Source organism: Clytia hemisphaerica, unplaced genomic scaffold, assembly GCF_902728285.1.
Source record: "Clytia hemisphaerica strain Z4C2 unplaced genomic scaffold, Clytia hemisphaerica genome assembly, whole genome shotgun sequence".
Taxonomy (NCBI): Eukaryota; Metazoa; Cnidaria; class Hydrozoa; order Leptothecata; family Clytiidae; genus Clytia; species Clytia hemisphaerica.
In genome coordinates, this window is record NW_027104594.1 from 3,060,840 (window position 1) to 3,076,201 (window position 15,362).

At 35.4% G+C, this 15,362-nt stretch overlaps 1 protein-coding gene across 1 annotated transcript; it reads left to right on the top strand.

The window, feature by feature from the left end:
- Window positions 1-14,779, top strand: LOC136823967 (trafficking protein particle complex subunit 8-like). Its single transcript, XM_067080124.1, has 18 exons — window positions 1-222; window positions 520-708; window positions 1,034-1,304; window positions 1,762-1,921; window positions 2,154-2,669; window positions 3,026-3,135; window positions 4,303-4,453; window positions 4,955-5,052; window positions 5,892-5,997; window positions 6,637-6,768; window positions 7,654-7,725; window positions 8,147-8,299; window positions 8,799-9,150; window positions 9,497-9,627; window positions 10,321-10,395; window positions 10,969-11,079; window positions 13,779-13,952; window positions 14,261-14,779. The coding sequence occupies exons 1-18, from the start codon at window positions 66-68 to the stop codon at window positions 14,777-14,779; spliced, it is 3,477 nt and encodes a 1,158-aa protein (XP_066936225.1). The 5' UTR covers window positions 1-65.
- The last annotated feature ends 583 nt before the right edge of the window (window positions 14,780-15,362 follow it).

Here is a 15,362-nt window from a genome sequence, read left to right on the forward strand (position 1 = left end):
TCAAAGCTAAAAGTCGAAATTAAAGTATAAAATACCAATGATGCCAATCAAATAGCCATAACAAAATGGCCAGGTGTGCGCAGACACCGCAAGAGTTCATAAACAGTGTCTTTCCTGCAGTGGTTGGTGCTCTGGCCAGTGAGGATGCGGAGGCTATCTGTCAAAAAAATAATCTCTCCTTTGTGGAGCTTGTACGACCATTTTGTCAATTAGATTCGGATGGTGAGTCATTACCCTCATTTTTGTTGTAGAGCTGCTACATTTAACCCTTCTTGGCATCCCCATCTAAGGAATGCTATTCCGCAACTGGTTTTGAACTATGGAAAATACTGTTAAGTCCAAATTATGGAATAAACTACTCAATCATTGTATTATTTGCAAAGAATATGAAAGTTATTTTTATCAGTATTCGACAGTATACAATCCATATTCTAAATAGTTTACTCCTCGTGGTACCCTGTGGTACCTTAGTTCTCAAATCACCAACTATTATTATTTCGTATGCTTATTTTCGTTAAGCTCAAATTCGTGACCCTGTCAACCCAAGTGTCATCGTCCCTGTCAAGAAATGGAAAATACGTGTTATTGATATTCAATCTTCGCGCCCACCACCTGCACTGATTAATAAGATTCTAGGAGAAGTCGTCAGCAAATCTGTTTCTCAAGTTGATCTCAGATCAGGATTAACTATCGAAGAACAATCATCTGGTATGAGATTTTGTTATTAATACTTTTTGACAAATTATTTTTTGGCAGCTAGTAAAACATTGGTATATTCATAAAATTTGTTTTGTTTACAATTTTATTTACCCTTAGTAGATTAGCTTTTATGTAGATTACAATTTGCCAACATTTGGGCAATTCGCAAAATTAATCCACAAAAAATTTAATCTACTCAGGTACCCTTTAAAGGTTTAAAAAATATTTTTTCATTTTTGAATCATTGTTGTCGTTTTAATACTGAAAAATCATAATAAAAACATGTTTTCAATCATTGACACAATGAGAAGCAATGTTACTTTTTACTTTTTAGCTAGGACACCATGGTTTGAGGCTTACAGAGATTGCTTCTTTCAGCTGGTGCAGCCATTAGAACATGAATTCATGCGAGATTATCTAGCTTGTATATTGGTTGTCTCGACAAAACATCCAGACCCTATGCACGCATTTGCCGCATTGAGTGCGCGTCAAAACAGTATACAGAATTCAGCAGAACGACAGAAAGCTTCGTATCATTTCTTTGACCAATCAACTTTCAAATACTATGTTTTGCTCCATGATGTTTCAGAAGGAGACGATTCAAAGTAAGTTATATTATGTTAGCAATGTGTGCTAGGATGCTAAAAAAATGCACTTTTTTAGGTAGATTTTGCTAAAAGAGGGAATAGTAAATATGGGAGGGGTAGATTTATAAAGGAAGGGTACAGACCCTTTTTGCCCACTATTCCCTTTTTGCCCACTATTCCCTTTTATATAATAAGTAGTAATTCATGCTTTTACATCCTGATAGATTTGCATGTTGTGTGTGTGTGTATGATATGCTAATCGATTTTCGATTTCCAAATGAATGATTCAAATTCCATATGCATTTCGTTCCAACAGCTCAGAAATTTATAAAGATACTCACAAATACACTAGCTCTTAGATATTTCTATGTCATGAAAACAGACTTAAAAGTCTCTTAAAAGTCTGAAACATGTTTGGTAATAATGGATGATGATTCCTCACTATACATTAAAATTATTAATATCTTTCCTTTAGAGCTGAAAAAACGTTTCTGAGCATGAAGTCCGTATATGGAAACCATACTTGCTTCCTACTGCAAATCAATTCTCGTAAAAAGATGCTTCCAACTGCAACCAATGCCACAACATCCGAACCATGGAGTGCTTACGCATATCCCTTCGATGATGGAACACTGGTAAAAAAGATATTGATCATTTTTTTGTTTTATCTGTGTAAATTGCTTTATGATATCAAACCTTCAAGCCTGAGGATACATGAAAGTTCAAGGTTTATAATTTAAGTTAGAAAATTGTTTTAAAGGTTTGCCAGTCAGCTTAATGTGTGACTGGCAATATTAACCAGTACCCCCTGCATCATTCAAGAATGGACGGGCTTTATTCATATTATGTATCAATTTGATTTTGTAGAACATGGAAGAGACAGACTTTGATGACACCAAAGACATTCCAGGACCTGTTGTCAACCAAAAAGACATGGACCAAAAAGAACAGAAAATCTTATCAGAACTTGAAAGCATTGACAAGGAAATAGCTGAGAGACCAGAAGCTCCACAACGTTCATTAAGTTTCAACGACCCGTTAACTAGTACCCATTATGATACGTTAGATGAAGATGAAACCATAAGTGATCCTTTAAGTTCAGCAGCAGCCGAGGCTCAACAACAAGGCAAGGAAAAACCACAACATTCTCAGGTCACACCAAAGCTCTCACAGAGGTCTCAAAAGATTGAAGAATACAAGCGGAGTTTAAGACAGTTTTCATACAATATGGTGACCAGCTGTACACAACCAATCAGGAGAATGGAACGAGGGCAGTGCATGACACTTGTGGATCAGGACAAGATTAAAGCTTTTGTTTATGAGTTTGCGGTTAGAGGCTTGTTGCCGCATATCGAGAAGCTGATGAGAAATCTTTCTGAACAGGTACAGTATCACTGATTTTACAGTTAATGTATTCGGAAAAAGAGTATACTATAATATTGCAGTTGTTTTGAAACTAGCTTTATACAGGTCAAATTTTTTAGTTTTTTTACCCTCAATTTTGACCAGGTCTTAAGAATAACCCATTACTCAACCCAAAAAGCAACTGTTATAAAAAGCGTTGAAAGGATGTTTGGTTTACTTGTGTTTTTTAAGCTTTACTATTCTGGAGCTCATAGTAACGAACTTGTATTTCTAAAGACTTGCATAATTGGTACCTAGTCCAAAAAGGATGAGGTTGCGTACTTTTTCCTCTGGAATGCCGGTTTACTAATGTTACAATCTTCTCATTCTGACAGATCTTGAATCGTAGAGGACTTCACAAATCACTTTTCAATGTGACAAAGAAGTGGTTTGGTGGCAACAAAACTCAAGGAGGAACTATTGGATCAAGCTCTTCGTCAGCTAAGTATGTATTTATAAGCTCAGCCGTAAACTTACGGAGGTTTAGTTTTTTCGAAATATTTTGATCAAAAAGGATAGCACCAACATCAAATTACTTTCAATGAGTATGAAATCAATGTATTACGCGATTAAAAAAAAATACTTTTCTATTTATCTTCATACAAATGGTTGTTAAAACGGTGGTTGTGATCCCCAAAACTTTGATTCAATTAAATCGAAATTGTCAAAAAACAATCACTAAAAATGTCTTTTTAAAAAAAAAGAAGAAGGAAATTAGCTCTGTTAAAAATTAAATTTTGATATTTTCGGACTCAAAGAAATGTGTTAGGATTGAATCTGAAGCTTTTCCAAGTTTTACAGTCCCAATATGGCTCATTAAAGCAAAACCTCCGTTTTGGGGGCCGTCTCCGTTTCGGGGGCCATGTACTGCATGCTAAAGGAAGAAGCTAAATTTCCAAAAGCCTGCTCTACAATCAAATCAATCTGATTAGTTGTATCAGGGGTTACCAACTCAGTGTACTTAACCTTAGGGTACTGACTTGAGTTTTGGATTTTTTTCCAAAAAATTAGACCACCACTCTTCTTAGTACACAATACTAACTTTTTCCACAGTCAGAGCTTTGGTAACAATTGATACCAATTGCTTCTTATACAAAACATAATTTTTTATTACAAAATTGTTAACATTTTAAAAATGAGCAACGGATTCAGAATCGGTGTTGCAACTTTTCCGTCTGTAGACGGATATCCGTCCAGTTGAGATACAAATATATCATTTCCGTCTTGCCAGTAAGAGGGTTTTTGGTTCAAATGACCATCTAATCCTAAGGTTTTTCCGAAAAGTGAATATTTGACTTTAAAAGCTCATAAAAAGAGAATAAATGGTCAAATGGATAACCAAATTTTTAAGTTACACTGTACTAACTCAAATTTAGCTTTAGAAATACATCACCCCATCAGCTTTGAGTCGATAGACCCCCCCCCCCGGTCTGAACTTTTTCGTGGGTCAAAACTATGATGTGAGTCAAACAAACCAATAAGTACTCAGAGAAGTGTTGATTGTTGAGCGGACTATTGGATAGACAATTGGATTAACATTAGTAAGTACGGTATCACTTATGTCCCTTCTTGTGTTGCTCCACATAATTCGATATCTATCTATCTGTTTCAGTTACCAGCGGGATTCGGTAGAGTTGCAGCACAGGCGACTCGGTGATCTATCCTTCCTCGTCCAACATTACGACTTGGCTTACAATTCCTATCATTCAGCAAAGAGAGAATTCAATAATGATCACGCGTGGTTGTATTTCGCTGGCTCTTTGGTACGAATTAAGGGGTTTGAATAATCAATATCTCATAAAATAGAGCCATCACCCTTCTCACCTACTCTTTAAAGCTCAGGCCATTTTTTCATACCCTTTTAGCGTCCGATCCTCGGACGCTGCCTCTCCTGAAAACACTAAAATTTTGGTAAAAACAGCCAATTTAGCAGAAAAAACAAAAGAAAAAGTACCCTTTTTAGCCACCAACGGACGCTGTCCTGCATTTCTAAAATATGACCTGAAGCTATTCATGATATGCGCCATTGTTTTTTGACATTATATCACGGACCCAACAGCTGATTGATTGTAAGTGACGTTAGATTAATCAATACGTCACTTTCAACCAATCAGCTGTTAGGTCTGTGGCAGACATTGCAATTGTGCATATCATGGATAAACAACCTCTATACAGGAATTGATTTTTGATGGGGAGATAAGTTTGTTGATTTAACATTGTCGCTGGTTGAATCATAATAATAATATTTGTTCCTTTATCCATAGGAAATGGCAGCCATATCAGCATTCCTAACTCCAAACAACAAGAACTATCCCGTGCATTATTTCGAAGCTTGCATATCGACCTACCTCAATACTTGCAGGTACAGAATATTTCAAACTATTTGTTTTAAAAAAGTGCACCAATTTTTCTTACGCTTACCTTTTTTAAACGAATGCTTCTTTTCTAACAAATTATACATCGATGAAAAGTTAATTCAGAGCACTATTATCATTTTGGAGAATAAAAGTTCACGGGAAAAATAACAATATAGTTGAAATTGAGAGGGTTTAAAGTACCTCTGTCATACCTAATTTAGTTACAGTAATCTGAATTATCCTTTCAACGGTATATAATATGTTAGAATTGCACTATTTGTTGAGAAATGACAGGTTTAAAGCAAAATTAATGCACAATTAAAGCAAATGGACTTTAGGTTTAAGGCGATTTTTTAATATACGTCCAGAAAAAGGTTTGTTTACGATGAAGTGTAACACCTAGCCCCTAGAATCGAAACTAATGCCATAAGTTTTCAGATCCGTGTGGTTTTTACACACCAGCGCTGTATTGCAATTAAAGTTATTGACGGATTTTGAAATCTTTGCCACTCAAAAAAACAAAACAAAGAATTGTCGGTGCAATTGAAGTTTTTACTTCGCCGTCTTCGTTCTCCATCAACAGGTCGCTATTTTCGTTGATCACAACCAATTATTATGTCCAGTCAAAGCAAGCCCACTAGGGGAAATTACTGTACAGTGTTAAAAGTTATTCCATCTCAGCGAAGTATATAAAGAGGTTTTTCCGTCCCTTAATTCGGCATAATTCACCAAAATTTCAAGAATATGTTGCTAATTTTACTATGTAAAATTCATTTTCCATCTCAGACGAAAAAACTTACTTTGAACACTTCAGATTATGCTAAAGATTTATGTATTACCATAGATTGCCAGAGTATGCAGCAAGAGCTTGTCTCCTCAGCACTGAGACGTTCAAATCAAGAAACAGAAATCTTGATGCAGCCAACGAATTTATCAAGCTCACAAATGAGGTATGTGTTTGTCACATAATGTTACTGTTTGTGTAATATTTCTCGACTAATCTCTGTCTGGAATTCAATTAATTTTTCAAAATCATTGTAAGCCTCGTTTTCGAATAGAAAAATTACTTTAACTGACGTTATTCGCACATTAAGAATGTATTCCGAAAAAACTGTTATGAATTTTTATTCATTTTATACAAAAGCGTTAAGGCTCACAAACGTTTATTAGGTCTTTTCATTAATTATTTTGAGTGCAACGACTGCCTCGTTTTGACACCGTTACCAAGGTAATTAGTTCCCTTTAGTCTTCAACTCTTATTTTGATAAAAAGATTAAAGTCTTTCCTCTCCTCTCAGAATCAATTACCATAACAATATTTTGAAAACGAGGTTAGCGTTGCTCATGACATAATTTATGTAAAAAGTGTATAATGATGCTTATGTGACGTTGTAGGAGCTTGTCAATAATATTTGGATTGAAAATAAGATCGCAATGATTTTATGCAAATTACTTCATGATTATTTTTGTGCAATTTCCTAAGAAGAAAATCCACAAAGCTTCAGCTCTTAAAAATATATTTGCCATTGAAGCCTTATGTTCTTATAGTATGATTTGCTCTTACAAATAAAACGCCTGCTTCATTTTTAGGATCCAGACCTTCGAAGTGCTCTACTGCTCGAACAAGCTGCACATTGCTATTTGAACAACAAACCGCCCATGGTTCGCAAATACGCCTTTCACATGATCCTAGCTGGTCACCGTTACAGTAAATCAGCACAGGTATGTATTTTTAAATAGCCTAGTTAACTATGCCCATATTCACAAGACTAGGACACACTGCTAATGGCAATAAAGTTTCCGGCACTTTAAAAACTTTTTATGTGGACGGATTTCAAGTTTGCCTTAGAATACTGTTATGATACTGTTATTAAGCCACAACTTACCATCAGATTTATTCTAGTGACTGAATCAAATTAGCTTAAGATTACAAGGCTATGTATTTAATAAATTTGTTGTAAATTTGTTATTTTGCTAGTCTGACATGCAAGACAACTGAACTAAACTTATGTTTTATCATGTACTAAATAATTATGGTATTATCATAAAACACCGATATTATAGTGCTTACTGTCACGTGATCTTAGCTGGTCACCGTTAAGGCCGGTGTCCACTTTCGCACGAAGCGCGCGAAACTTTTCACGTTATTTGTAACGTCATTGGTTGAGTGAAAAAAGAAGCAATTCCATTGGTCAAAATTGACGTAACGGTTGAAAAAAGTTGGACTTCTTTCAACTTTTTTTTTGTTCGCGCGAAACTTTTTTATGACGTAATCTTTTCTTCAGGCAAAAACGGTTAAGAAAAATCTTTCGCGCGCTTCGCACAAAAGTGGACATCGGCCTTTACAGTGACTCAGCACAAGTATTCTGGCACTATTCATGATAAGCACCATTGCAATGTCTTCCACGGACCCAACAGCTGATTTTTTGCAAGTGACGTATTGGCGGATTTTACGTCACTTACAACCAATCAGCTGTTGGGTCCGTGATGTAATATCGAAAGACTGTGTAATGGTGTTATCATTACTAAGCAAACATCATAAAGCTGGACTATACAGGAGGGAAAAAACCAAGTGTATAACTGAATCCGTACTTTCTTTTCTGTTAGAGAAAGCATACCCTGAGATGTTATATAAATGCATTGCAGATCTACGAAGATAAAGGTTGGCACTTAGCTGAGGTAATTAGTTTTTTTTTTTATTCGATTATAAATTCTAAAGAACATTACAAATTGAACTTTCTTTGGCGTCAAAAGTCGAAGTCTTGGGAGTTTTAAAATTTTTGAAAAAGTTTGGAAAATTACTTTCCGTTTACTCGCAAAATAGGTCTCTTCATGATTTAAGTAAACTACGTAAAAAAATGAATAAAGTTCTTATGAAGTCCTCTGAGAATCAATTAGATTTACCATAGCAATATTTTGAAAACTAAGTAAGAGTTGAAAAGGTGAATCTTGACATGTTTTTGGCCCACCCAGTATTCCACGACCTAATTGTAATTGTAATTTGAATCTTTCTCTAATTCGAAGAAAATTTTTGGTCCCATGAAGATCGAATTAAAAAGAGTCAACTTTATGTAAAGAGAATTTTCCTTTTCTTTTCTAGGACCACGTGAATTTTGTGATCGGTCGTCAATCCTTTAACCTTGGAAACCTGGATGACGCTCACATAGCGTTGAAATGTTTGCTTCTGTACGAGAGCCAACAACCACCATCTCAGCAAGCTTCTCATCTAAGGGAATTTCTGGCTGTATTCAAAGTAATTTTCTTGATTTCTTTCCATATAAAAGTCAAGACTAATCAACTTCATAATCAGCTTAGGGATTTTCGTTTTCGTTTGGGTTAACCTTTAGTAATAGATGTTTATGCATACTTATGGAGACAGGCATTATTATCTTTAATTCGTCAAAATCTAGCTATTGAAGCATTCTAGAATCTAATAAAGGTGAGAAAGTTTCGCGGGCAGAAAGTTTCGCGAATTATGGTTTTAGCCGAAATTTCACAGATAGAACTTTGGCCAATTCATATAAAATTTACCTTATTTGGTAACAAAAACTCATAAAACACGCAAAAATTTAGCAAACAGTGCAAAACTGAGTAGGGAAGTTTATTTTTGCGAAAAATAACTTTCGCGTTTTTCAGGTTTAATTTCTTACCTGGCAGAAACTTTCGCGAAAAAGGATCAAAATCGCGAAAAACGCGAAAGTTTCTGCCCTTAAAGTAAATGATTCAAAAATCTCTTGTTTTTTTTTCCTTAGCAATATTTAGAAACCAAGAAAAACAATTCGAAGAAATTCCAACTTCCCGAATTACCGTTACCGAACATTAAAGCCCAGCTTACACGCTGTTTGACCTGTTATAAGGGTCCTATTACACCACCTACACCAGCAACAAATTCTCCGTCTATCAACAAGCGAACGCGAACGGTGCATGCAGGGAATTACACTTTCCAAAAGAATTATTCGAAAGAGTACACCGAGCGGTGGTCACAAATTGAACAGAAAATCGTTCAACATGTAACTGGGGGCTTACCGTACCCGTTCAAACCGTTCACACCATGTTTATCGTCGTCGACGGAGAACAAAAATCCAGCAACAGTAGCTTGTAAAGGTGACACCAGAACTGCGTTTGCTCTGAACGATATAATAGGTTTTTAATTCGTGATATTCATATTCCACGGAAAGACCCCGATTTTTTGCTAGTAGTGGCAAATTTTTATACAACTTTTGTCTGGTTTAAATTTGCCACTACTGGCTAAAACCGGGGTATTTCCGTAGAAAACATTATGTCATGAATATCATGAATTATTTCTTAAGTTACGTAATTTCCTCCATTTTAAACTAAATCTTTGAATCTGTAAAGGCGATCTCTTATGTAAAACTACAAGACCCGAAACATGGACTAAAATGTGATCCAATTACCGCTCTGAAACGACGTAACTTTTTTAATTCCATAGAATCGTTCGCTTTCGAGATAGTGTTTCGTAACCCGCTGAAAATCCCATTGAATTTATTGAATTTGACGTTGCTATGGCAATTTACACCGGACAAAACGAACGATGAAGAGCCAGAACCTTTTGATAACAAAGTAACAATTTTTCCATCTTAATTTATTATTATTATTTTTGAATGATGAAAAATTGTTCACGTATTTTTTTACCTTCTTCGAGATTAAGTTTGAGAAGGATTAGGCATTCTTATTCAAAGATTATCATTTTATCGGCGATCCAAAAAATATCTGCAATCTGATTGGTTAAAAAGAGTACAATATATATCTTGTATGTATTTTACATGTGCAAAATATAAATTGACGAAAAGATGTTGCTGCATTGTAGCGGTTAGCCTATACTAGACGTCACCCGCGTTTTTTCTACGCAATTAACGTCTATTCCACTTTGCTACTTTTTCGAATGTTTTGAGCCCGGGTTTTCGGGCTCTAAACATTCGATTTTTTGACGTCACTTTTAACTTTTGAAGCTCCCGCAGTAGTAAAATAATCGAATTTGCGTCAAAGCACTTGAAAGGCTTCTATTTTTCGAAAATCGTCAAAGTGGAACTCACTAAGAAACGGGATGAAAAATCCCGGTTTTTAGTTAGGTGCTCGCTATGTAGCGGTAAAAGCAATCTAAATATTGTACGGGAAAATATCGGAACTCGTAAAATATTTCTCATATTGTACTCGCAACTGTCCGATAACTATTACTATTACTCAAATGGCAGTCTTTACAAATCATATCCACAGTGTGTTAACATAAAATTATTTTATGTTATGTTTTTCTAGGAAAACGACTGTCCCGAAACGATCGAGGCTGAAACTATACAAAACTTTTTCCTGAAACCTTTAGAAGAAAAACCGGTAAGCATCAAGATCGGGCTGAAAAGTCGTTATGAATTTCTCAACCGTCACTGAATTATTTTTTTTTTTTTTCAGAAATCTTTGCTTTAGTGATTTCCGTGGACTTTATTTTTTGATCTCATAGGACTACACTTAAGGAGGATTTAAATTATGTTTTGAAATCTTTACGACTCGGAGACCCAATTCCTAGAGCCGCGTCCGAAAATGGTGGTTAGCAAACCGCCTGGCCATATAGACAATCATACATTATTTTTATCTTACTGTTTTATTGTTCTCTTTGTTCTAAATATCGACTCTATTCTTTAAGCCTGGTGAAAACCATGATATAGTTAAAGAAAAATTGTTTCTATAATGAAAGCAGACGCCTAGGGGCAAAAAGAGGACACCCCCTTCCCCATTCGCTAATTAATTTTTAATCCTTTATTAGTCTGCATGCTGGACAACTAATTCAGACTGTAAAAAAAAAAAAATGGAAGGGACAAATTGTACAAACTGATATTACCCCGTAACAATTATCGTACGTTTTATCATATAACACCCATATTACTGTATAATCTTTATGTATTCACACAGGCTTGTCTTCGTGTCTGCATCAAACAACCTGGACAAATACAGATACTGGGTGTCAAATACACTTTAAGCAGCGTGGGTGTGACGTCATCACTCGAAGAAACAAGCAAACAGGTATTCATTCCATGGCGTTTCCTCACAATACCTTTTGGTCTTGTCCTAAAACAAAAAAATGAACATACAATTTATTCATTATATATGCATCACTGCCATGCCTTCGACATCACACCATAGACCCTACAGCTGATTGTTTGTAAGTGACGTAACGTCACTTGAAACCAAACAGCTGTCGGGTCCGTGATGTAATATCAGAAGACATTGCAATAGTGCATAATCATGAATATAGTAAAAATTTGACTGCAAACCAACGTTCAAAAACGAGAAATCTGGAGAGAAATATAGTTGCGAATGATATCGCCTTTCGTCACATTTATTGTCCCTACCATTTATACGTTTTAAGTCTTTGGATGTTCTTAGTTCGAATCTCATGTCCTACTCGATTTTGTAGCTAAAGCTCCTAATACTTGCAATTACCTAGAACGGTTTTGCGGATATGTCAGTCTTAAAGTTGACTGTAGTTGCTGCAAGTGGTCAGGTATAATTCCGGTATTTTTCGGGGAGACCATTATTCTGCCATTCTCCGGTATTCCTGTTCCGCGTATTAATGCACTAATTTCCTTTTGGAATTAGAGTTTCAAAATTTCTAAAATGAACGATTCTTCTAATATACTCTTCTTATAATATAATCTTCTTAAAATTATTAAAATCATTGTAGTAAACGTCGTTTTTAAAGTGTTGTTGCCGATATATTTCAATTTCTTAAGACATGATTAGTGTATGCATGTGTGTGTATGTGGGTTTGTATCAAATTTGAAAACGGTCTTTTTGGAAAACATATTACATACCGGGTGTGTCACAAATAAGTTACCCTTCGCCTCTTTTGACATATTTTAAAATTGACATTTTAGGTTTTTGAACATAACTTTTGAACCAATGAAGTAAAATTAAAAATTAATACACCAAATTTTAAGTTAGGCTCTCCTCTGAATGATTTCGAAACAATCCTTGAAAAATCTCTTTTCTACTGCCTACAATATCAAATCAAAGAGGTCAACTTATTTGTGACACACCCGGTATGTAGATGTCGTAATAGTTCCATTTGGAAACGTGGACCGCAATTCCATTGATTTCCCTCGAGAAGTGTGCATTCGTTTTCCCCCAAAAAACTACAGTATGTGGCCCCCAAAACGGTGATCAAATTTGAAATTTCTCTCAAATCTAGAGGAAAAGATATTTTACAAAAATTTTTGCTGCATGAAAACCTTTAACATCTCTACTTTATTTCCTGGATATTCTGTTTCAAAATTTTCAATTTCAACAATATTTTTCAATCTCAACAATATTTTTCAATCGCTTAAAGATAGGTAGCTTTTTTCTAATGGCCCCCAAAACGGAGGTTTGAAATTTTAGCGATTTCTCGAGATATCTTTAAGATATGAATACAAAATTTTTACCATAGTTTTGAAATATGATTTAGAGGGTTTTATGCATAAATTTATTTGATAAAATTTTTACAGTATACCCCTGGTTGTCAAAATGCAGGTTTGGGGCCCCCAAAACGGAGGTGTAGTTAAAATCAAATTATTAAGCCCAGTGGTAATAGGGGGAAAAACTATGAACATATTTGTGTTTTCCCTTAAATTTACGACCCGATGGATGTAAAATTTATCATTTTTATGAAATATTACAATATTTTCGATATTGCAAAGTCCAAACTGAAAATTTAGAAGTTTTCAAAATGGCAATTTTGATTTAACAACGTCTTAATCAAGTTTTTGAAAACAAATCTCTTTTGAAAATAGTTCCATTCGTGTATGGAATAAGCTGTGAAAATTTTAGAAAAAAAGCTTAACTGAAACTGAAAATATTAAGCTTTAAAGATATACTTCTCCTATATTTTGCAGTGCCGTAGGAAGCATTTTCATATTGGGGGGGGGGCTGAAGTTTAGTGACACCGCGAGGGCGAACCATGGTTTGGCCCGAGGGGGGAAATTTTGAAAATTTGAGCTCTGGATTGCTTAAAAATACACTCAAAACATGCACAATAAAGACAATTATGACAAATTAAAAAAGAAAAACTTTGCATTTTGCAAAATAACCATTTTTGAAAAGATTATTGGGGGGGGGGCATAGCCCCCCCCAGTTGCTACGGCACTGTTTTGCAAAAAAATTACAGAATTTGCCGTTTTTGCTGATTCAGCGAAAAATTTTATATATAATGTTAATTTTTTGTTATAAACTATTAACTCAAGGTGATAGGAATAGAATTCCAAGATTTTTTCTTTTTCTCATATTTAGAATTTTCGGTTTTGTCAATGCTGATTCTAGGGCTCCAAAATACTGGTTGACCTTCAAGATGCTATATCTTTTGCGCAGCCTCTAAAGTCACAGATGTATTTGCATTTTCTGAACGGCATTAGGTTTAGAAAGTTTCCTATACCCCGTTTTCATAACTTATTTTCAATATCCAAGGAACTAGAGTGAGTTATATGCAATTTTTATCTAATTTTGGTGTTAAAATATTTCCTTTAGACGTAAATATGTTATTTTGAATCTGTCTCAAACCGGCAAAAACATGCTCATTTTTAAGTATAACCATCATTCTTTCAAAATAAACAAAAATCGTTTAATTCTGATAGATTTACAAGTCAGAGTCTTCATTTTAATGAAAACCTCCGTTTTGGGGGCCGCCTCCGTTTTGGGGGCCATATACTGTACTATTGAATAAAAACTTTCTTTCCTCTCTCTCATAGGAGCTGGATGAACACCAGCAAGCAGCCCTGAACACAGTGGGTGTGTACGGCATTCAAATGATGTCTATACAAGGTGCACGTTTGAATAACACCAAACAACAGAAAGCCATGAAAACATATGATATCGATAAACGCTTGGAACTACAAATCGTACCAAGTCTACCGTTCTTAGATGTAAGATAGTATTGTTGTCTAGCTTGGACTTTGCTCTGTCTGGTTCTGTTCGTATCGACGATTACTTTACCGCAACGTAACTTATAGAGTTTAAAATGTCTACCAAGACGTGACAAATACAGCTCTGATAGAACTCTCGATGATCAAAGGTGTCCGTTTCAGATGGGTCTCCTTCTCAACATTCAGCATTGAGAATCGGGGCGAAATTCTATAGTAAGGTCAATTTTCTGTCTGAAAAGAAAATTTTTGCTTTGAACATTGAGCTTGAATTTGTCGTCGATAAAAGTATTTTAATTTTCCGCATCCAGGTAACAATGAGCAATCTTCCGGTAACTTTACTGTGTGGAGAAACACAGACGTCGCAATTTACGTTCAAAAACACCGGTCAAACACCGATGAAGAATTTACACCTTATCTGTAGCTGTCCGCAATCTTTCGCGTTCGGTAGTCGCAAATCAGATGGTGATAATAATAAACAACCATCAAAATACCCGGTAGCCGAGAAAGGAGACTCGGCTCAGCCCTCCAAAATGAACATTGCAAACTTGAACAATACCTTTAACGGAGTATTAAAAATCCCCGTAGCGAATGACGCTTTACAACCGGGCGAAGAAGTTATGTTAGATGTCGCCGTATACGGCGCGCTAAGCCCCGGTGTACACGAGATATACTTTTTATTCTATTACGAACCTTTGGAGACAGTGAAAAAGGTGCCTTATCGCTTATTGCAACAAATGATACGAATACAGACTTTAAGCACGCTGAGTATAACGACTTCAATGCAAAAGAGCTTTGCCAAAGAAACAAAGACCTCTTCTGATACGTAAGTTCTCATTAATGTGTAACGACTGCCTCGTTTTGAAACCATTGCGAAGGTGATCAAATCCCTTCTTGAGTAATTAAGTGTTACTTTTACAAACTTTTAAGGAACTCTTCTCTGAGAATAAGTTACCATAGCAATGTTTTGAAAAGGTGGGTAAGCGTTACTCGTGATGTAATTTATGAAAAGGTCTATTTTGACTTTTGCCGCTTATTTATAGCAATCAAGTGAATACAGTCCCCCTGAATGAAAATGTTGATCGTCGTACTTCTTACATACAGTAGACTCCCGGTTATTCGAAGCTCCCAAAGGGGATAGGAATTTACTTCGAATAACCGGGAGTTCAAATAACTGAAAAATTCATTTCCCGCAAGATTCTCAACTTGACCTTAATTTGAGGCACTTATCTGAGGCATTGCGGTTCAGTTGAACGTAATAAACACAAAGAAATTGCTTGAATATCGATATAATATAGCCATGAATATTGAAACCTAATTTCTTAAGGAAAAAGTATTTTAATCGCAGAAAATCAATGTTCTCACTCGACGATCTCCCAATAAGAAAAATTCGAATAACTGAGGGTGATTTTG